The 24,520-nt window shown below is 40.8% G+C and overlaps 1 protein-coding gene across 1 annotated transcript in view; it reads right to left on the reverse strand.

Moving 5' to 3' along the window:
• MROH8 (maestro heat like repeat family member 8) overlaps nt 1–24,520 on the reverse strand; it is a 57,083-nt gene that overhangs the window by 6,549 nt on the left and 26,014 nt on the right. Inside the window, exons 9-19 of the mRNA XM_028118590.2 lie at nt 22,392–22,527; nt 20,554–20,672; nt 15,760–15,912; nt 13,120–13,280; nt 8,802–8,937; nt 6,022–6,212; nt 4,602–4,739; nt 4,221–4,335; nt 3,759–3,899; nt 2,479–2,643; nt 1,626–1,781 (exon numbers count right to left, since the gene is read on the reverse strand). Of these exons, the coding sequence (XP_027974391.2) occupies nt 1,626–1,781; nt 2,479–2,643; nt 3,759–3,899; nt 4,221–4,335; nt 4,602–4,739; nt 6,022–6,212; nt 8,802–8,937; nt 13,120–13,280; nt 15,760–15,912; nt 20,554–20,672; nt 22,392–22,527 (1,611 nt within the window). The remainder of the gene's footprint in view (nt 1–1,625; nt 1,782–2,478; nt 2,644–3,758; nt 3,900–4,220; nt 4,336–4,601; nt 4,740–6,021; nt 6,213–8,801; nt 8,938–13,119; nt 13,281–15,759; nt 15,913–20,553; nt 20,673–22,391; nt 22,528–24,520) is intronic.

Genomic DNA, 24,520 nt, shown 5'->3' on the forward strand with positions numbered 1-24,520 from the left:
AAACTCTCACACAGGTACACAAAGAAATACATAAAAGAATGCTCACTGCAGCACTGTAATAATGAAAAACTGGAGACAATCTAAATGTCCAAGAATAGGAGCACTGGAGAAATGTGAGGATATCCTCAAGATGGAATTCTATATAGCAGTGAGAATAAATGAACTGGAGCCCACAATGTGGGCAAATCTTACAACACTAAATAAGCGAAAAAGAGCAAGTTGCTAAGAGATTTATAAATGATACAACATACAAAGTTTTTTTCTACATGTAACATTTTAGAACATGAAAAAAATATTACCACAGAAGTGATAACAATAAAATTCAGGATGATAGTTCTTGGGGGAATTCAACTGGGGATAGGTGCATGATTTATTCCTGTTTTATTTCTTACAATGGGTGGTAGACTATGTTCTCTGTGTTAGTGATTCCTAACCTGTTTGATATTGGATTTCACCTCTCTGCTTAGGCTACCCTCTGAAGAGCCTTGAAGACAAGGCTAGGGATCGTTCAAGGTTTGAAAGAAAGTAAGCCCAGAGCCTTGCCTGCTCTATGTCTTGCCTGATTACCAAGGGCTGAGAGGGGTTGGCTTGGGAGGGGGTGGCGGGAGGTGAGATGGGGATCAAGGCATCCACATATCCGTGACTCCTACAGGGCAAACTTTTCCATCAGTTGGCTGGAAAGCTCTACTCTATACTTTATTGGGGTCTGAAATAGTTCATATTTCTTTTTTTAAAAAATATTTTTATTTATTTGAGAGAGTGATCAAGCGAGAGAGAGAGAGAGAGAGAGAGAGAGAGAGCATGAGCAAGGGAGGAGCAGAGGGAGAGGGAGGAGCAGACTCCCTGCTGAGCAGGGAGCCTGACACGGGGCTTGATCCCAGGACTCCGGGATCATGACCTGAGCCAAAGACAGATGCCCAACTGACTGAGGCACCCAGGCAACCCTGAAATATTCCATATTTCTGGTTACAAGACCATAATATTTCCCCCAGATTAAGGTACCAGGGCCCACCATAATCTTAAGTCTTATTTTTGATCCTGCTTTTATTTCTGTAATGGGGAGCATGGGTAGGGGAAAGCTCCAGCATTTTCCCAGAATTCTTGCAGCCTAAATACACCTCTGGACTGTTGTAACTGGTGGTCATAGTTAGCACATTGGAATGGACAGGCTCCTGAGGTATGAGACAGTACTAAGATGATGACATCCTACCCACAACTCTATGGCAGAAACTTTTGGAAGATTAAGGAGATGTAGAAGCTTCTCTAGATTGTCAGAGAAGCTACTATTTCTGACTTAGCCTCAAAACAAGTCTGTTTGTCTAAAGGCCAGAAGGCAGTTCTCGAATGAAAGAAAAAGATAATGGAATATTGTCATTGTCAACAAAAAAAGAGTTTGTTGAATTTGGCACTGTATTTAGGCTCTGTGCTAGGCTAAATATTGGGCTACAAAAAGAAATAAGGAGTAAGATTTTTCACACAATTCACTTAGGCAAAATAATTGAAATGTAGCCTGTGCTGTAGGAAATGGTGAATACAGTCCCTGCCCTCAAAGATGGAATGCTTATTTGCAGATTTGGCTCTGGATTAGAAGTTATTCGGGCATGAAAGCCGTTAACGGGCATTACCTCAGCTACTGCATCATTTTCATCCTGAGAATACAGAAGTAGTGGGACCAGGCTGTCCAGGACTTGATTCTCTACACTCTTCTTATCTATGTATTTCACAGACTTTATGGAGGCTCCAAAGAGGGTCATGGAGAAACGATGAACATCAGGTCTCACCTACAAAGGGAGTATCCAAAGGGTAGCAAGTCACTGAAAGTGTTCATGCTTAACTTATAAGGGCTAGATTGGTTGAAACGCCAGTCCTAACATGAGGCTATTTAGCTATAGGTAGCTGAGGGCAAGAAGCCAAATATATATAAAGATAGCATGACCTGCTGCTTTGTAGCACTGGTTGTTCTCTCACTCTGCAAATGAGAAATGTAGTCAGAATAGCTTGTGCCTGATACTAGTATTAACTATTTACATAAGCTGTTTTGCTGAAATTCAGAATCCCAGCCTTGCCATGCTTGACTCTTCTGAGGACATGGTTCATTGTGCTCCACGTATTTTTTTTTTAACCTTTGGGATTTGGAATGGGGACATATGTATAGTCCACCACCTTGACCCAGTCCTGATTGTGCCTTGAAAGACATCTTTTCTTATACAAACTCCTTCCCCAACCCATGATCAGGGTGGTACCCTGGCAAGTCTCTACATCTCAGTTTTTTTTTTTTTTTTAATCTGAAAAACAGGAACACCAGTCCTATTAACATCACAAGTTACCTTGAAGGGTCTTAAGAGAGGAGATTTCAAAGTGCTGTGAACATAAAAAGAACTATATAAAATAGAGTATATTTATTACTATCCCAATTTCTATTTGCTGTTATGCCAGTTGCCCTCCCCTAGGAAAGTCTCTCCTCTCTCATTGTCTTACATCACCAAACAGGGAGAGCAGGGTCTTCATCATGGCTGTCAGGGTGGTGAAATCCATTGTCCCAACGAGTTGCAAGAGTATCTGGATGGCCAACAAAACAATCTTCTCGTCGGTTTCACGTAAGAGGTCTAAGATGCACGGCAACAGGCTCCTGATGCCTTCCCTCTGTGTGCCCAAAGGGAGTGCACCATCACCCTCCTGACAGCACTTCATCTGGTACCAAAGTAGGGCTTCCCAACTTTACTCAGTACCTGGTGCTTGCTGAATGTTTGGTAGTGCTGGCCAGTTGAGAACAGAGAAGTAAAGAGGGCATGACTGCCCTCTCAGTATTGGCAGGGCTGATACGTAGATAGGGGGGCAGGGGTGTTGTAAGTTGCCTCATAAGGGCAGAAGTGGGACCAGGTGGGACGGTCCAGTAACAGAGACTTAAGATTAATGTAAGAAATTGCTTACAATGAGAGAAAGTGGAATGGCTAGCTCAGGTCATAGTGAGTTTTCCAACATGGAATGTATCCAGAGGCAGTAAGATTCCTTGCAGGAATTCAAGCAGAAATGGGCTGAGGACACTTAAGTGTCCTTCCCATTCTGAATTAGGATTCTATTCTTCTGAAACTCCCAAAAGGAAGCAATCTCAGAGTTTTAAAGTTTAAAACATACATGTAAAAAGTAAATAGAATAAGGCAACAAGTATTCGTGTATCCAAACAACCAGAATTAACATGCTAGCATCTGTCATCTTTGTTTCAGATATATATACATATTTAAATATTTAAAAAAATAGAACTCAAGTGATAAAATTGAAGGCCCAGGGATTGATCTTTCCTTCTGACCCAGGCCTAGTTTCTAGCTAGGCCTACAGAAAATGAGCTCTCTTTCAACATGAATGTCAGTAATCCTTGTTTAGATGATACACATCTTGGGAGCAGATATCATGGTCTATCCAATGTACTCCTTAGGGCAACATGGTACAAGACATAAAAGGACACCCAAATGTCACCCAGGCTGTGATGGGAGGGTACCTCCTTACAGAAATTATAGGTTTCAAATATTATGAATATATGTGACTTGGGACTTATTTCTTATGATTTCATGAAATACTTAAGTCAGTACTTACATATTTCCTAGGCATAAAATTTAAAAGGTACAAAGGGATGTATTCCTACTTGCTCCCATTCCCAGGCTACCCAATTTCCTTGTTGGCTGTTACCAGTTTCTTGGGTATCTTTCTGGGGTATGTTTGATTTGTGACTTACGAATCAGTGGTCTGGGGGCCCCTCCTACCATCTCCTGGTGTTTGATAAGATAGTGCAGTCCTTTTAGGGCAAGAAATTTGAAGACACTATTTCCATGATGTAGCCAATCTTTCAAGCGGACAACAGAGTATATGCTGGGCAGTCTCCTAGCCACTGGACTCTGGAGAAGCTGAAAGAACCCAGAAATCAGCCAAAGAAGTTACCTTTAAGCCCTTTTTCATGAGGGGAGCCACCTTCCCACCAACTCCAAAATGTGTATTTTTCCTTTGAAACCTCTACTAGGTTACAGGGTGATGCTTACACAGTAGGTATCTAAGGAATGCCGAATAATGAATATATGGCAAGAAGAATGTCAGTAGGCTTGAATCTGAAACTATTTCTGTCCCACATCTGAAGTGGATCCTGGCCTGCCATGAAGTTGGACAGGGCCCAGGAAGGCAGGTACTGCAGCTTTACAGGCTTCCTGAATCCAGCTTCTAACGAATCTTACCTCCACGAAAAATCCTGCAGAAGTGAGTTTATGTTTATCATTCCCTCGGTTAAGAAGAGGGACCAACAAGTACATGACTTTATGTGCAAGGAGGTGATTTCTTTCCAGCAACGCACTGCAAAACACAACACCCAACAGGACACCTCTTAGAAATGCTCCTATCCAGACTGCATTCTTCCCAGGGCTGGGGGCCCTCCACGGATTTTGCCCAGCTTTAGGTGCATAGGATGGTATGGTGGTGGCAGGACCTCTGAAAATCTGCCTGGCATTATGGGTATTTCCCTAACCTGTGATGTTATCCAACGTTGGTTGCTGTTTTAACTAGAAGGGAGAAAAATACCTAAAGCACTGCTGATTTAGAGCATGGCAAGGAAGTCTTACTTGGCAAGGAGAGATACTCCCTGAAGATGGCACTCTTTTCCTTCCAGGAGGGTCCATCCTTTATTCTTTTCCATGATGTTGAATTCCTGCCAGCACAATGTTCTGAGGAGGAGAGTCTTTGTAGACTGTATGGCGAAGCTAAATCAAACCAAACCAGTACAAGTGAATAGAACAGGTCCCTTCAACTTATCAGCACACAATCACCCTGCTCTCTCACTGAGGAAGGCATGCATTAATAGCTCTGGATGGTACTTCTCTTCTTTCTAGATTTCCCCAAAGACTCTTAATGTTCTAATAACTTGAAAGGCCTTTCACACAAATTTTTAGCGTAAAGAAATCTAACTAGATTTTGTTTCCCTGGGAGTGTGAAAAGAAATCTATGATAAAACAAATGATATGGGATGCTAAACCCATACCACTTTTTAAAAAAAGCATTATTTAGATACAATTTATACCCCCTCAAAAAATTTACCCACACTGCTTTTTACTTTTTTCTATTTTATTTTTTTTAAAGTGGGCTCCACACCATCATGAGTTCAATGAGGGGCTTGAACTCATGACCTGAGATCAAGAGTCAGATGCTTAATTGACTGAGCCACGCAGGTGTCCCCCACATTGTTTTTTAAACTACCCCCACAACTGGGGCCAGTAGAGCATGTGACTCTTGATCTCCAGTTCAGGAGTTCGAACCCCACATTGGGTAGAGAGATTACTTAAAAAATAAAATAAATTATCTCTATTACTTGCCGAACTAGTATGCTTGATATAACACTAAAGAATCCTAGAACTAGAGGGTCCTTGGAGAATACCTAGCCTGACCTAATTTACAGATAGGGAAACCAAGGCACAGAACAACAGGAAGATTTGCCCAAGGTATGTAACTTGTTAAATGAATGAGAATTAGAACTCAGTTCTCCTGACTTTTAGTCAGGTGTTCTTTTTTTTTTTTAAGATTTTATTTATTTGATAGAGAGAGAGACATAGCGAGAGCAGGAACACAAGCGGGGGAGTGGGAGAGGGAGAAGCAGGCTTCCCGCTGAGCAGGGAGCCCAATGCAGGGCTTGATCCCAGGATCCTGGGATCAGGACCTGAGCCGAAGGCAGACACTCAACGACTGAGCCACCCAGGCACCCCTACTCAGGTGTTCTTAAATAATCCACATTCTTTCTTTCTGAAAGAAAGTCATGTGCCACCGTGACACTAATAAATTTCTAATGAGTTTATCTTGGCACCAATAAAACAACCAGACAACCAACCAGTGAGAGCCCAGAATGATTCCTGGGCATTTCATCCTAACGTCCCATGATAGCAGACTGTAAGCTCTCCCATGGCTGGAACCACATCTTGGCTATCCATGTGTCTACCACAGCGCCTAGAGCTTAGTGTTAGTTAAGGTCAATGAAATCACAACAGGTATTACCACAAAGGGGTGACCTCTGAAGACATTTCCTGTTCTGTGTACAGGCCACTTGGGATGGCGACATCAGACATGGTGAGACCGATGCTGTGGTGTATCTGGATGAGCAGTGTCATGAGAAGCTGAGGAAAGAGTCTGAATGTAGCTGCTTGGAGCCTGTTTCCCACAAACACCTCATAAAGGGCGTCTGTTGCCTGCGGGAGAAAAGGCACACCATAGAGCTGAACTCTGGCTAGCACAACTCCTTACTTTTGCTTTACTTCCTCTTGTGCCTGAGCGTTAACTGACTGAGCCACCCAGGCGCCCTGATGTGATATTTTTTAATATATAAACTCTTTTTATGTATCAGCAAGAAAAAAATGTAAAGGCTACTCAAAGTGGGGGCCACACACCAGCAGCACTGCATCATCTGAGAGCGGGTTAGAAATGGAGAAACTCAAGCCCCACCCCAGACCTGCTGGATCAGAATCTGCATTTCAGTAAGGTAATGACTGTGGCTTGTGTGCATATTAAATATGAGAAGCTCTGGTGTACAGAACATGAGCAGACAAGTCACAAAATATAATGGCCAATTAAAAAACATATACAAGTGTTCAATCTCACCAATAACAATAATACAATTAAAATAATATTCCTTTTTCACCTATCAGCTAGGCAGCAATGAAAAGGCTAGGAATGCTCAATGTGGTAAGGCGGTAGGTAAATGGCCATTCTCATATATGACTGGGAGAAGGCAATGTTTTAGAGGACCACCTGGGAATTCTCAGAAGTTTAAATAAGCCTACCCCTTGAGCTAGAAATTCCCCTACAATGGCCTTTATCCTAAGAAAATAATTAGGGGGTGACTGGGTGGCTCATTTGGTTAAGCGTCCAACTCTTTTTTTAAAAAAAGATTTATTTATTTATTTTAGAGAGAGAGAGCATGGCAGGGGGGGCAGAGGGACAAGGAAGGGAGAGTCTTAAGGAGACGCCACACTGAGTGGGGAGCCCAGGGTAGGGCTCAATCTTACAACCTGAGTTGAAACCAAGAGTCAGGTGCTTAACTGACTGTGCCACCCAGGCGCTCCAAGCAGCCAACTCTTGATCTCAGATCAGGTCTTGATCTCAGGGTTGTGAGCTCAAGGCCAACATTAGGCCCCACACTGCATGTGGAGACTAATTAAAAAAGTAATAATAATTGGGTATGTATAACAACATTTACATATGCATGATTAAGTTTACTGTAGCACTGTTTTAATGGCGAAAGTTCGGAAATTGTCAAAATGTTCACTAAGGAAACTTGGAAATGAAATAAAAGGTTCTGTACCATGTTACATATTATCTATTTTTAAGAAGGTAATAAAAAATAAATTACTATGCAGCCATGAAAAGGATAACAGATAGTCATATTTTGACATGGAAAGTAGTTCATATATTGTTAAAAAAGCAGGTCATCAGGCAGTATGTGTAATTTGATTCTACTAATATATACATACAATTTTATAGGCTAACATGATTAAATATATACCTTTATCTGACCTAACTCCTAAAACTAAGATAACATTATAGGGATTTAAAAAAAAAAGGTATAAATCCACAAGAACAGAGTGAATAGGAGAGGATACAATGGCAGATTAGAGATGTCAGAATAATTTCAGAAGCTAAAGAAAACCTATATAATAACTTAGGTCAGGGAAAGCTGAACCATAAGCTGGTAGGGAAGAAAATAAAATAAAAAGTATATATTAATAGTGGGGGAGGCTGTGCATGTAGGGGACAGAGAGTAGAAACTTTGTACTTTCTGCTCAATTTTCTTGTAAACCTAAAACTGCTCTAAAAAAGTCTACTTAAAAGGAAAAAATGGGGAAAAAAAGTATACCAAATAAATACATACACAAAAAATTTATATATGTATAAACCCTTCTAGAAGGTTCATTTTTAGGGAGATGATACAGCTAGGCTAAGAATGGTCTTTAGATTTTTGGAAGATTGTTTTTTAAAAAAAAAAAATCCAAAGAATATGTTATGGAGACTATATGGGGCCTGAAAACCTAAAATATTTGCCTTCTGGTCCTTTACAGAAAAAGTTTGCCAACCTCTGCTCAAGGAGGACCTTTTCTTTCTGTGTTATATTCTTCTGTATTATTTGACTTTTCTCTTTATGAGTTGTGTATTACTCTTTAACTATGATGAATCTTTTATTTTATTTTATTTTATTTTAAAGTAGGCTCCATGCCCGAGGTGGAACCCAGTGTGGGGCTTGAACTCACAACCCTGAGATCAAGAGCCAGACGGTTAACCAACTGAGCCACCCAGGTATCCCAGATGATACATATATTTTAAAGGATAAGGGAATATTTGGGGCGCCTAGGTGGCTCAGTCATTAAGCATCTGCCTTCGGCTCAGGTCATGGTCCCAGGGTCCTGGGATCGAGCCCCACATTGGGCTCCCTGCTCCATGGGAAGCCTGCTTCTCCCTCTCCCACTCCCCCTGCTTATGTTCCCTCTCTCGCTGTGTCTCTCTCTGTCAAATAAATAAATAAAATTTAAAAAAAAGTTATGATAAGGGAATATTTAACCACATTGATTAAACCAAACTTCATTAAACTACTGATACCTTCACTCTCCCGAGCCCCGTCCATGTCAATCCCTTGGTAGAGACATTATAGATTTATAAATGGATGACAGAAGCAAACTTTGAGAGGGATGAAGAGAGACACTCTCCAGATGGAGTGTTGGACCAGTCATCCCAAGAGATGGAGCATGTTGTGCTGAAGTTGGGAGGGGCAAAGCTCAATGGCTTACAGCAACAGCCACATAGGCCATCTTCTCTTGGGTGGGTGCATTATGGCATTTCTGCAGCTTCCTCAGAAGTCTCCACAGAATCCAGGTGGTGCTGGGCAGTTCTACCTCCAGAGTTCTCCACAACTCAGCCAGATGCCTAGAAATCCCGAAGAACAGGAGGGTTCAGGAGAATCCTAAGCCCACCACGACCACAACCTTCCTAGAATCTGGAATCCAATCTAGAAGTGGTTTTCCTTTCCGCTCAGTTCTTCAGGGTATCAAAAGACTATCTGACTTCATTACAGTTACTCTTAGGGTTGTCTTTTGTTTTTTTAAGATTTTATTTATTTGTCGGGGGTGGGGGCACCTGGGTGGCTCAGCAGTTGAGCGTCTGCCTTTGGCTCGGGTTATGATCCCAGTGTCCTGGGATCGAGCCTCATGTCTGGCTCCCCACTCAGTGGGGAGTCTGCGTCTCCGTCTGCCCTGGCCCTGCTTGTGCTCTCTCACTCTCTCTCTTTCCCTCTCTCTCAAATAAATGAATGAATGAATGAATAAATGAATAAAATCTTAAAAGAGAGAGAGAGAGAGAACAACCATGGGGAACGGCAGGCAGAGGGAGAAGCAGGCTCCCTGCTGAGCAAGGAGCCTGATGTGGGACTCAATCCCAGGACCCTGGGATCATGATCTGAGCTAAAGACACTTAACCAACTGAGCCACTGAGTGGCTGACTGAGGCTGCCCGAGGCATCCCACTCTCAGGGTTTTATAATCTCAAGTTCCTATGCCTCATCATGGACTTCAGGACAAAGTGGTCCTAATTTAACTTTTCAGTCTCCCAACTTCCCTGTCACATACATACCTGTGCTCTGGCTACCCCAGACCATTCACCTTCACAAACTAACAATGGACTTTGACAGCGCTACCTCTGCTCATCTCATTTCCTTAAACTGGAAGGCCCTTTCCAAAACTCTCCCCTGTCCATCAAAACCTTCCAGGTCCAACTCCAATGTCATCTCTTCTGTGAAGCTTTTGTGGCTTCTTTACCATGTCTCACATGAGGGTTCTCAGAACACTTTCAAAAATTTTTTTTAATTTTATTTTTTTCAAAATTTCTCCTGTATAGAGGTTGCCTCAATCTTACATGTGCTATTTTCAGTTCTCTGAATGTGTCTTATCTGTTCCCTCTGAAGGCACGGGTTATGCCTGGCTTTTCTTCCATGAATCCCTCAAGGTCTAGCACAATGCCAGGCCCACAGAAGGCATTCAAGGTAGATTTATTCAACCCAGTGTGTGGTCCTCAAATTTTGGACAAGTCCAGGCCCAGAAATAAAGCTTTGATTCACTTTAGAAAAGATCTCTTCTTTCTCTCTCTCTCTTTTTTAAGATTTTATTTGACAGAGAGACAGAGAGACAGACAGTGGGCACACAGAAGGGGAAGCTGCAGAGGGAGAGGGAGAAGCAGGCTCTCTGCTGAGCAGAAAGCCCGATGTGGGGCTCAATCCCAGGACTCTGGGATCATGACCTGAGCCAAAGGTAGATGCTTAACCGAATGAGCCACTCAGGTGCCCAGAAGAGATCTCTTCTTGAAGAAAGACAGTGTGTAATAACTTTTTTCTATTGTTGACTCAAAGGTAGGGCCTGAGTCATATATATATATATATATATATATATGTCACACACACACACACACACACACACACACACACACACACACACACAAAGAGTATATAAACACTGTAAAGGAGCATTATGGGGGCGGGGGGAAGATTGGGAGTTACTCATGGTTTTACTCCATTGTCTTATTTTCGGAATCTACCTAGGTATCTTTGTGTGCTAGAGCAAGTGTGGTCTTCCAGTTGTCTATGTATCAGAATCACTCTAAAAACTGAGAGGCTTAAGAACTATTCCAACATTTCACTCCCTACTCTGATAATTCTAATCTGTGAATAAAACGAAGTAAGAAGTTCCTAAAGAGAAGGTCATTAAGGCAATGTGAAAGGCTGAAAAGTCTCATAGCTGGTGAAGTGGACAATAGAAAATGAACATTCATTCTTGGGATGAAATTAAGAAATTCCTATACTTACTTATCCTTGTTTATTTTCCTCTCTGAATTCCTGAGGGAGTAAATGAAGTAATTTGAAAAGCTATTTATTGTAAAAGAAGTGTTTCAAAAATAATTTTGGTCTGCTGCATAGTTGTAAGTGTGCTGGGAATGCATCTGAATTAGGAAAACACACATTAGCCTATAAGGCAATGGTTTAGATATTTTAGTGTGAAAAAAATCATCCGGAGAGTTTGCTAAAAATATGGGACAGGTTTTGCCTCCAGTGATACTGATCCCGTAGATGTGACATGGTTTTTGTTTGCCCATCATCCCTTTGGGAATGGGCATTCATTAAGCTGTTTCATACCTTCCTTGTGTTTCGTTTTGCCATTCCTTCTGTCTGAAATGCCTTTTCCACTGCCCTGTTCCATCTTCTACTTGGCTAATTTACGTAAACACTCAGCTTGGGGCAGCCCTTCTTTTAGAAATTCTTCCCCAATCTTTCATCTAGTTAAGTCACCTCCTATGAGCTTCCACACAACTCTCTTATTTTGCTTTGGGATCCTGTTATTAGTCTGTGTCTACTCCCAGACCGTGTGCTGCCTGAGGGCAGGGTCCTGGTCCTGTCCCTTACCTCTCCAGGCCAAACGGTACTTTGCACATAGCAGATGCTTTGAACAGACTCCTAAAAACAATCATCCCAATCTGCATGTAAACCAACTAACAGACTTTAGGTAAATGATCAAAAACATAATAAGAATGAAGTTCCCGGACTATGCCATTTTCATTTCTAGCAGATTCCACAATTCTCATATGATCTAAAGCAGTAGGTTCTCAAATTCATCCAAGAGCTAGAACAAATACAAACAATAAAATAATACTGAAGTTACACTTTAAAAAAACTAAGTATATTTAATATTTTGTACTAAATCATGTTTCATGAAAGGATCTAGTGTAGATATGCTGAAGCAAGTAGTAAAGATTTAACAATAACATATTAGAGAAATATATAAAAGAATATTCTATTTTATTTTAATTAATTTATTTTGAAGATTTTATTTTTAGGTAATCTCTGCACCCAACGTGGGGCTTGAACTTATCGCCCTGAGATAAAGAGTCACATGCTCTACCAAGTCAGCCAGGTGCCCCAAAAGAATATTTAAAAAATAGATATATATTAATTCATTTTTCTCTTTGGATGGGTAAAAATCTTCCTTTATTTGATTTAGTGGTAGAGCGTCTTAAGTTCAGCTTAAACCAATCAAAATCAGCAAAAAAAAAAAAATCACTAAAAAAAATCAGCACTACACCAAGACACTGTGAGAACCAGTCACTGAGAGTGGTTTTCAAACAGTTTAAAGCTAAGAAATCTTTTCTTCAAATACAATAACTACCCAGAATCACAATATATAAGGCAGACAAAAAGAGATGCCACTCTGGGGCATCTGGTTGGCTCCGTCGGTAGAGCATGCAACTCAATCTTGGGGTCATGAGTTTGAACCCCACGTTGGGCATAGAGCTTACATTAAAAAAAAGAAAAATAAGAGACAGATGACGCTCTCTTTGAAGGGGGTGGGAGCCCAGAACCTTTTCCTAAGGCCTCATTGCCTTCCCTAGAAAGGATCTCCTGGAACTTCCAGGGTATCTCCAACTCTGAAAGCCACAAGTCTTAAAAAAAGCATCTTGTTTGTTCCTCTATATGATTTATTCTTATTTATGGGTACATTTTTATTTTCTTTTTTGTGTTTATGTTTTTGGCTAAATCTCTCTCAAGTACATCGCAGACATCATGATCTTTACCTCTAAATCACTTCAGTAAATTGATCTCCTAGGAATAAGAACATTTTTCTGTATAACCACATTACCATTTCATACCTAAGAAAGTTACATTAATTCAGTAATCTATTATAGAGTCTATATTTAATTTTCCCTGGATTTTCTTTTTATAACTTTTATTTTCATCCAGGATCCAATCAAGTTCACATATTGTATTTGGTTATGTCTCTTTAGTGTCTTTTTATTTAGAATAGTGCATCAGCACATTTTTTATTTCATGTCATTAACTTTTTTGAAGAGTTCAGTCCAGCTGTCTTATAAAATGTTCTTCATTCTGGATTTGTTGGATTGTTTCCTTATATTTATGCATTATATTCTGACTTACATTGCAGGCATCTGTCTATATCTTATCTCTTCTACAAGAATATCATTAGATTTTTGAGAGCAGCCACGTTCCACAATACCGGGGGCTGTGTCACACACCCCAGTTTAATTCAGAGGCTGTACCAGGTTCTGTTACCTGTCATATGGTACTGGATGACACAGAAGGTGGCTGATCACTGTATCTGTGTACTTGGGCCTGGAGATAAACAAACTCACAGTATTTATGATTTGTCGTCGGACTCTAGGCTGGCTGATTATGGATAGCCGGGCACAGACAACTCGCATAATTTCTGGCACCTGAAGAAGGAAAACAAATCACTAAGACCTTAATCCTGTGGGACAATGACGGTTACCGAGGATACTGTAGCTATTTCTGAAAGGTCCTGGGGGTGTCAAGAATTTTTAGTATTTAAAAGAGTATTATCAAAAATACTTCAGGGGCACCTGGGTGGGCAGTCAGTTGAGCGTCCCACTCTTGGTTTCGGCTGTGGTTGTGATCTCGTGGGTCCTGATCTCATGGGTTGTAAGAATGAACCCCACATCAGGTTCCGTGGTCGGCCAGAGTCTGCTAAAGATTCTCCCTTTGCCCCTCTTCCCCCACTCTCTCTCTCCCTCCTCAAATAAATAAATCTTTTTAAAAAAATATTTTATCTATTTATTTGAGAGAGAGAGAGCAAGAGAGCGCACAAGCAAGGGGGAGGGGGCAGAGGGAGAAGCCAGTTCCCCATTGAGCAGGAATCCTAACATGGGGCTCAATCGCAGGACTCTGGGATCATGACCTGAGCTAAGGCAGACATTTAACCGCCTGAGCCACCCAGGTGCCCCAATAAATCTTTAAAAAAAAAACTACTTAAAATAGATCTGTATGTATGTATACATATATAAAATGATTTAGAAGAACTTACAAGGATATTAATAATGTGACTTTGAATGATGGGATATTTATTTTTTTGCTTACATATTTTTTAATTTCTCCTTGATGACTATATATTGATTTTATAATAAACCAAACTAGTAAAAGTGTTGCAAGGAAGTTGGGATTTTTTTCCACTCTGCTCTGAGAATGCCAGAGGAAACCATACTTGCCTTTCACCCAGAGATGTCTACCATACTCAGGAAACAGGAGCCATTGGGCTTTGTCCATTTTTCTGCTTGACCTACTCTGCCCACTCCCAGACTCATGGCTTCAAGTCTCTGTGGAAATGTCAGCCTCTCAGAGAGGCAGCCCTCAACACCCTTATAATAAAATGGCCCTCCTTATGCCCAGTTGCCAGAAGCTGGTTTAAGCTGGCATGCGATGCAATTCTGGCCAATGAAATAAGGGAAAAAATGTATTAGTGGCTTTTGGGAAACACATTTCTCCCTGATTAAAGGGACGAAAGGAAGGCAACATCTCTCTTCTTTGCTGGATACAGCCTTATTTGCTCATAAAGTCTGAAACTGCTGTGATCACCTTATGACTACATGAACGGGCAACATGGCAGATGGAAAACCCCCTGCCTCTTTGATAACACTGCTGAGTTGCTGAACCAAGCCTAGAAAATACTTCCAGACTTCTTATTATAGAAGAAAATAAACCCTTTATTTATTTTTAAAGATTTATTTATTTATTTGAGAGAAAGAGAAAGAAAGAGGCGCATGCACGGGGCTGGGGTAGGGGCAGAGGTGGAGGGGGAGAGAGTCGCAAGCAGACTCCCCGCTGAGTGCAGGGCCTGATGTGGGGCTCCATCTCATGACCCTGAGATCATGACCTGAGCTGAAACCAAGAGTCAGACGCTTAACCTACTGTGCCATCCAGGCGCCCCAAAGATAAACCCTTTAAACTTAAATTGTGTGTAAGCTTCTCAGTTCGTCTTTTTTACAGCTGAAAGCACACAACTGATACAATGGCCCATCTCACCATGTTCTCATCACATTATTCTTTTTGCATATTTACTATTTTAATAGGTTAAAAAGTAGCTTTTCATCATTTTAAAATTAATTTTTATTTTTATCAAAGTGCAACGTATATCAATTTAAAAAGTCCAGTGGTACTGCAAGGCTCTCTCCTGCCTATTCCCCAGGTATGCTTTCTAGGGACTATTATTTTTATCCTTTTTATCTCTTTCAGTATATCCTCTCATATTTTTTTTTTAAGATTTTATTTATTTATTTGACAGAGTGCATGTGAGTACACAAGCAGGGGGAGCAGGAGAGGGAGAAGCATGCTCCTTGCTGAGCAGGGAGCCCAATGCTGGGCTTGATCCCAGGACCCTGGGATCATGACCTGAGCTGAAGGCAGACACTTAACCAAATGAGCACCCAGGTGCCCCTCCTCTCACATTTCTAAATGATATAATTATATTGTTATTTCTTGCTGTGTCAACTTCAGATATATTTAAATAAAATCTATTGATTTTAGCTTACTAAGTTGGCCTCCTCCTAGGATTGATTATGGCTTGATTTTTTAAAGTTTGAATCCTTTAATTAGCCTGGATGAGGATCTAAATTTGAAGTTACCTTCTCCCAAGTGCTAATTATATCTTCCCCCAAAACTGTACCGTTCTGGAAAATATGGGGCACACCTTGGATTTTAAAACTATTCATCCCTAGTTGCACACACAGTGGCTGTTTATTACACGCTTGTTGAATGGAAGTTGACTAACCCATGGATCCTGGGACCATTCAGTTGTTACTCTCTGCTAAACAGGAGCAGCTGAAGAGACCTCAGCAGCTGCAGGAGGGGAGAGGTTTTGCCAATATTTCAAACCCAGCAAACGGCTACTGAGCTTTTTACCTTCTCAAATCGGGACTCTGCATTTTTCACCAATGTTAGCAGCAATTCTCCTGCTGATTGCTGGGTGCAGGGATGTTTCAGATTTTCCAGGCTATCCAATATAGTCATTACAAACTGGCAGAGCTCATTTGAATTGAGAAAAACTTCGAAGATCTGAAATAATTCAGAGAAGATGAATTTTTTTTTTTTTAAGATTTTATTTATTTATTTGACACAGAGAGAGAGACAGCTAGAGAGGGAACACAAGCAGGGGGAGTGCGAGAGGGAGAAGCAGGCTCCTGGCTGAGCAGGGAGCCCGATGCGGGGCTCGATCCCAGGACCCTGGGATCCTGACCTGAGCTGGAGGCAGACACTTAACAACTGAGCCACCCAGGTGCCCCGAATATGAATTTTCAAAAGACTTAGTATGATAGAACCCTGAATAAGGGATATTATCTTAATTTTGTTATGTTAATCAGAGAGGCATGCAAATATGTACAAGGCTATTATTTCTGTCTTGTTTACAAAAGTAAAGAACTAGAAGCAACCCAAATGCCAACTAGGGTCTGTGCATGGCTTTTTACAGTTCTGATTTTTAGAAAGAGGTTTCACTACTGAGATCCTCAGAAAGAATCACACTTTTATAGGAACAGAACTAAAGGAAAGGCCTTAGTGCTATATAGCTCAAAGGGTCCCAGCCATAGCTAAAATACCTTGGCTGGAGAAAATATATTAAAAGAATGTTTCATTCTGCTTCTCACTGTACTTGGCAGTGTATAAGGTCCTTCACATGATTGTAACAGGTATAATATGCTGGGCACTTACTGTATGACAGGCACTAAGCAAAGCATTTTCCATACAATATCTCGTTTAACCCTTACAACCCAATTTTTACAGATCCTCTGTACAGATAAAGAAACAGATGCACAGAGAATTTAAACTGCCTGAAACTTTAGACCCTAACTGAGTAAAATTTGTAGGTTTTCTTTTTTCCCCCATCCCCTAACAGAATGCTGGGTATCTAGTAGATGCTTAAATATTTGTTGAATAATGAATACATATATTAATTAAAAAGTGTATGGTTTGAGCAGGAGAAGAGAAATCATAAAGATCAGAGCAGAAATCAATGAACTAGAAACCAAAAGAACAGTAGAACAGATCAACGAAACTAGGAGCTGGTTCTTTGAAAGAATTAACAAGATTGATAAACCCCTGGCCAGACTGATCAAAAAGAAAAGAGAAATGACCCAAATCAACAAAATCATGAATGAAAGAGGAGAGATCACAACCAACACCAAAGAAATACAAACAATTATAAGAACATATTATGAGCAACTCTATGCCAGCAAATTAGATAACCTGGAAGAAATGGGTGCATTCCTAGAGATGTATCAACTACCAAAATTGAACCAGGAAGAAATAGAAAACCTGAACAGACCTATAACCACTAAGGAAATTGAAACAGTCATCAAAAACCTCCCAAGAAACAAAAGCCCAGGGCCAGATGGCTTCCCAGGGGAATTCTATCAGACATTTCAAGAAGAATTAATACCTATTCTCCTGAAACTGTTCCAAAACATAGAAATGGAAGGGAAACTTCCAAACTCATTTTATGAGGCCAGCATTACCTTGATCCCCAAACCAGACAAAGACCCCATCAAAAAAGAGAATTACAGACCAATATCCTTGATGAACATGGATGCAAAAATTCTCACCAAAATACTAGCCAATAGGATCCGACAGTACATTAAAAGGATTATTCACCATGACCAAGTGGGATTTATTCCTGGGCTGCAAGGCTGGTTCAACATCCGCAAATCAATCAATGTGATACAATACATTAACAAAAGAAAGAGCAGGAATCATATGATCCTCTCAATAGATGCAGAAAAAGCATTTGACAAAGTACAACATCCTTTCTTGATCAAAACTCTTCAGAGTATAGGGATAGAGGGTACATACCTCAATATCATAAAAGCCATCTATGAAAAACCTACAGCGAATATCATTCTCAATGGGGAAAGGCTGAGAGCTTTTCCCCTAAGGTCAGGAACGCGGCAGGGATGTCCACTCTCACCACTGCTATTCAACATAGTATTAGAAGTCCTAGCCACAGCAATCAGACAACAAAAAGAAATCAAAGGCATCCAAATCGGCAAAGAGGAAGTCAAACTCTCACTCTTTGCAGATGATATGATACTGTATGTGGAAAACCCAAAAGACTCCACCCCAAAACTGCTAGAACTCATACAGGAATTCAGTAAAGTAGCAGGATATAAAATCAATGCACAGAAATCAGTGGCATTCCTATACACCAACAACAAGACAGAAGAGAGACAAATCAAGGAGTCTATCCCATTTACAATTGCACCCAAAACCATTAGATACCTAGGAATAAATCTAACCAAAGAGGCAAAGGATCTGTACTCAGAAAACTATAAAATACTCATGAAAGAAATTGAAGAAGACACAAAGAAATGGAAAAATGTTCCATGCTCATGGATTGGGAGAATCAACATTGTGAAGATGTCAATGCTACCTAGAGCAATCTACACATTCAATGCAATCCCCATCAAAATACCATCCACTTTTTTCAAAGAAATGGAACAAATAATCCTAAAATTTGTATGGAACCAGAAGAGACCCAAAATAGCCAGAGGAATACTGAAAAAGAAAAGCAAAGCTGGCGGCATCACAATTCCGGACTTCCAGCTCTATTACAAAGCTGTCATCATCAAGACAGTATGGTACTGGCACAAAAACAGACAAATAGATCAATGGAACAGAATCGAGAGCCCAGAAATGGACCCTCAACTCTATGGTCAACTTATTTTTGACAAAGCAGGAAAGAATGTCCAATGGCAAAAAGACAGTCTCTTCAACAAATGGTGTTGGGAAAATTGGACAGCCACATGCAGAAGAATGAAACTGGACCATTTCCTTACACCACACACAAAAATAGACTCCAAATGGTTGAAAGACCTAAACGTGAGACAGGAGTCCATCCAAATCCTAAAGGAGAACACAGGTAGCAACCTTTTCGACCTTAGCCGCAGCAACTTCTTCCTAGAAACATCGCCAAAGGCACGGGAAGCCAGGGCAAAAATGAACTATTGGGATTTCATCAAGATAAAAAGCTTTTGCACAGCAAAAGAAACAGTCCACAAAACCAAAAGACAACCGACAGAATGGGAGAAAATATTTGCAAATGACATATCAGATAAAGGGCTAGTATCCAAAATCTATAAAGAACTTATCCAACTCAACACCCAAAGAACAAATAATCCAATCAAGAAATGGGCAGAAGACATGAACAGACATTTCTCCAAAGAAGACATCCAAATGGCCAACAGGCACATGAAAAAGTGCTCAACATCGCTCGGCATCAGGGAAATCCAAATCAAAACCTCAATGAGATACCACCCCACACCCATCAGAATGGCTAAAATTAACAAGTCAGGGAACGACAGATGTTGGCGGGGATGTGGAGAAAGGGGAACCCTCCTACACTGTTGGTGGGAATGCAAGCTGGTGCAACCCCTCTGGAAAACAGTATGGAGGTTCCTCAAACAGTTGAAATTAGAGCTACCGTTCGATCCAGCAATTGCACTACTGGGTATTTACCACAAAGATACAAATGTAGGGACCCGAAGGGGTACGTGTACCCCAATGTTTATAGCAGCAATGTCCACAATAGCCAAACTGTGGAAAGAGCCAAGATGCCCATCGACAGACGAATGGATAAAGAAGATGTGGTATATATACACAATGGAATATTATGCAGCCATCAAAAGGAATGAGATCTTGCCATTTGCAATGACGTGGATGGAACTGGAGGGTGTTATGCTGAGTGAAATAAGTCAATCAGAGAAAGACATGTATCACATGACCTCACTGATATGAGGAATTCTTAATCTCAGGAAACAAACTGAGTGTTACTGGAGTGGTTGGGGGTGGGAGGGATGGGGTGGCTGGGTGATAGACATTGGGGAGGGTTTGTGCTACGGTGAGCACTGTGAATTGTGCAAGACTGTTGAATCACAGTTCTGTACTTCTGAAACAAATAACGCAACATATTTTAAGAAAAAGAAAAAGAAGAAGATAACAGGAGAGGAAGAAAAGGGGAGTATGTCAGAGGGGGAGACGAACCATGAGAGACAATGGACTCTGAAAAACAAACTGAGGGTTCTAGAGGGGAGGGGGGTAGGGGGATGGGTTAGCCTGGTGATGGGTATTGAGGAGGGCACGTTCTGCATGGAGCACTGGGTGTTATGAACAAACAATGAATCATGGAACACTGCACCAAAAACTAATGATGTAATATATGGTGATTAACATAACAATAAAAAAATTAAAAAAAGTGTATGGTTTGTTGGATCAACTACCAGCCTCTAAAAGCTTTTTTTGTTTTGCTTGCTTTTTTGTTTGTGTTTTAGCAGTTCCTTTTTGGACAAGAGTTTATACTTGCAAGAGGCTAGCTAAGGTTAGGAGAGCAATCAATGGGAGCAGAGCTTGTCTGAAGAGATACTCAAACAGTGATACTGGGCCCACTGACAGATTGATCTAAACCATTACACTACTAGAGCAAGGTGTACAAGAGTCACAACCATGGTGCCTTGTCTCCAAACTATAGAATGTTTAGGGAGCAAATTCTCTGGGCAATCTTATATGTTTAGTTTTATAAGAAATTACAAGAACTTTTCCCAAAGCGGTTTTACCAATTTACATTCTCATGACAAAATGTATGAGACTTCCAGTGATTTTCCCATCCTCTCCAGCATTTCAAGTTGTCTTTATTTTAGTCGTTCTGATTACCTGGGCAATTTTGAAGGGACAATTGTAGAACTGTTTAATACTGTAGAGTTCTAGGAGTTCTTGACACTTTTTCATTGCTCTTCTCAAGCTTGGGTGATTTTTCTTGTCATAGCTGGTATCTGAGAAGAAAACATGAAATATTATTACTTTCTGGCTTATTTCTTTTTTCTTGATTTTGCAAGTCTGGTCAATCCCAACGTTGAAGTGAATCCTAAGATCTCATTCCTCTTATCTTTCTTACTTGGATAAAAATGCCTGGGGGATGGAGTGTGTGTTAATGCGAAGGCTGATTTTTTTCCCCCTCTGTTGTCGGACAACATATTAAAAAGGCTGAAAGAAAAAGAAAAGAGCTTTTTGTAAGAACAGAACTTTTGAGTGATTTGGAAGTATAACCATGCCAAACCATTCTGCCACTGGTGAGGACTTTTGAGGGGTTTCGTTATGAAGCTTAGGTCCCCATTAAATCGTAGTTTTGCAGTGTCTGATAATTCCGATGTCAGAACTCTTTCTATGTCTAGTTTTGCTGATTAATGAGTCTGCCAATACTCCCTCACAGTGCTTTGTTTTCATGTTGCGTTGTGACTTATGTTTGTTGGAAATTTATTTATGGGAAGTCTTTGAGTGCTTCGTTGAGGATACTGTCTCTCCAACTGGAAAATAAACCTGGGGGAAGGGACTTCGTCTTTCTTGTTCACCAAGATACCCCTAGGACAGTAAGTGCTTCATAAATATTTGTTGAATGAATCATCAGTTGTATTTCCTTGGCTATATGTCTTGGTAGACAGTCCTCATACTCAGAGTTACCCAGAGATGTGATGGCCATTTTGGGAAGCACAGTGCTTCCTTGGGATGAAGAAGCCCAGGCAGGGCAACTACTTGGTGGGGCTAGATTAGATGGAGACGCAAACGCTGGCGGGACACTGGGCTAGATATCTTCTAAAGTCTCTCTTACGGGCGCCTGGGTGGCTCAGATGGTTGGGCGTCTGCCTTCGGCTCAGGTCATGATCCTGGAGTCCTGGGATCGAGTCCCGCATCATGGGAGCCTGCTTCTGCCTCTGCCTTTCTCTCTCTCTGCCTCTCTCTCTGTCTCTCATGAATAAATAAATAAAAATCTTAAAAAAAAAAAAAGTCTCTCTTATGTGGGGCGGGGGGGGGGCAATGTTTCATTCTTTGACTACAGTGGCCCTCTTTCTATTTTTCAAACTCAAGTTCATACCTCCTTCTCCCTCTGCTCAATATGCTCTTCTTACATCTTTACCTGGCTAATGTTTATTTTTCAGGTTATCTTCAGAGAGGCTTTTTCTGAACCCAACAACTAGATGGGATTCTTCCTCATGGCCCCTGCAATTCCCCTTTAGCACTTATCTTTGTTTATAATAACAGTTATTTGCTGATTCTTTGATTGTTTGATTCCCCCACTAGACTACATGTTATGTAAGGATTGGACCACTTGTGTTCTGGTTACTGTTAGATCCTGAGCAAGCACTCAGAAAACATTTATGGGATAAATAAATAAATTAAGGCCCAAATGATGGCAAGAACTTCTTCCACTTCTGACCAAACTAATCACTCCAGTTTGTCCACAGGGCCACATGTTTAGCTGCTCCAACTCCATGGCCATGCAGATGGCCGACACTGATGGGTGTGATCCAGTGTTCTGATTTTGATTATTAAGTCAGTGTTCCTTCATCTCTGCCTGTGGACTATGTACCTTTCTTTTTATAAACTACTGTAAGAAATATTTCTAGAAGAGGGGTAATGAGAGCACAAAGAGGGCTGGTGCCTGCACTGTGCTAGTGGATTGACTCAGGGCCTCGCTGCCTTCAGGAGTGCCTTACACTTCAGCCTTAGGGTGATACGCAGCAGGTAGTGCATGCCCTCTGCGGCCTCCTCTGCTACCTCCTTCACTGGGTCCCCACACAGTAGTGCCATCAGAGCCACCAGGTGCCCAAGCCTTTGGAATCGCAGTGGAAGCTAGTTAGGAAGAAAAAGAAAAAATGCCATTAGCATACAGGTGCATTTTATGCCTTAGATTTGAATTCTTGAGAACTAATTCCATTTCTACCCCCTACTCAGGAAAGTGCAAGAGTCACATTTAGCCCTTGGATCTCTTTAGGGTAAACATTTAACATGTGTAGATACACTATGTCCATCAGATGGTATTAAATAGGACAAAGTCTAACCTAAATCAGCAATCTGAAAAATGAAAAAGACGTTCATTCTAAAAGGATTAAATTCTACTTTAAAAAAAAAACACAAAACACTAATTTCTTGTTTAAATTGATGACCTTCCGGTGGCTCAGTCATTAAGAGTCTGCCTTCGGCTCAGGTCATGATCCCAGGGTCCTGGGATTGAGCCCCGCATCGGGCTCCCTGATCCGTGGGAAGCCTGCTTCTCCCTCTCCCACTCCCCCTGCTTGTGTTCCTGTTCTCACTGTCTCTCTCTCTGTCAAATAAATAAATAAATAAAATCTTTAAAAAAATAAAAAAAATAAAAATAAATTGATGACCTTCCCATATGTTCCAAATGGAACAAAAAAGCTAAAACCTGTTATTTCTATTAACATTAATTGTTTTTAAATCAGGTTTTTCAAATGTTAGAAACAACAGTGCCCTTATCTGCTCAGACCTAAGGAAGAACATTTTAAAGTGGTGTTATATAGGAAACGATTATGTTTCGATTTTGTACTAGTTAAAAAGTGCTAAATTTAACTACATGAAATTATTGTTTACAGATTAGTGACAAGGGCAGATGATAGGATCCAGTTGGGCCGTGATTTCTAGATGCCCTCAAACATAGAGTACTTCTAAACTCAAGTCCAGCCAGAAACTATTTTGCTAACATGCCAGAGTAATCTGTATTTTTATATGTGATTTCTACTTTTATAGGCATGTTTTAAAATAAAACACATTTTTATAAAAATGAAAAATAAATAGGGGCACCTGGGTGGCTCAGTCAGTTAAGTGCCTGCCTTCCACTCAGGTCATGATCCCAGTGTCCTGGGATCAAGCTCCACATAGGACACCCTGTGTAGCAGGGAGCCTGCTTCTCCCTCTCCCTCTGTGCTGCTCCCCCTGCTTGTGCTCTGCCTCTCTGTCAAATAAGTAAATAAAATCTTGTAAAAAATGAAAAAAAAAAGATGTTCTTTCTAGTACTGTTTTTAAAGACCACATATTGGAAATAATTGCCCAATAGTAAAGAGAACTATGGTACAACCAACTCTATGAATATAACCATTAGGAATCAAGTATCCTAGGAATTTATAAAAAGGTGGGAAAATGTGCTAGTCTGCTAAGTGAAAGAGCTGGATGCAAAGTTGAGGTGCACCATTTAATATAATTAAAAAAATTTGTTTATTGGGGCACCTAGGTGGCTCAGTCGTTACGCATCTGCCTTTGGCTCAGGTCATGATCCCAGGGTCCTGGGATCAAGCCCCGCATCCGGCTCCCTGCTCAGTGGAAAGCCTGCTTCTCCCTCTCCCACTCCCCTTGCTTGTACTCCCTCTCTCACTGTCTCTCTCTCTCTCTCTGTCAAATAAATCTTAAAAAAAATGTTTATTTATATTTTGCCTTATTATGAAAAAATATAATTTAAAATAATGAAAAAAGTAAATTAAAAAAGTAAAAAGTAAATCAACAAAGACAAGTTAGAAAATGAAAGTAGCAAAGATAAATGTTATGAATTTGGTTAGCGTGTAGAATGCATAATCATTTGCTCAAGGTAGGCCACAGAGCTAGGCTCGGAACTTTCCCAGGGCTAATGTGGAGGTACACACTATGTCCCATATAATATGATTCACACTGCCCATAAGATCAGCAGCAAATACCCATGCAGAGGAAGCACAACTGTTCCTGGGATTCACTGACGCAAAGAGAAATTTCTTCTGTGGCTCTTTAGAAAAATGGACTGAGATATTGTGAAGAGCAGCTTGTTTCACCTCTTTAAGTCAACACAGCAACACCTGCA

This window comes from Eumetopias jubatus, unplaced genomic scaffold, assembly GCF_037043125.1.
Source record: "Eumetopias jubatus isolate StellerSeaLion01/CBP00866 unplaced genomic scaffold, mEumJub1_p1.0 scaffold_9, whole genome shotgun sequence".
NCBI lineage: Eukaryota > Metazoa > Chordata > Mammalia > Carnivora > Otariidae > Eumetopias > Eumetopias jubatus.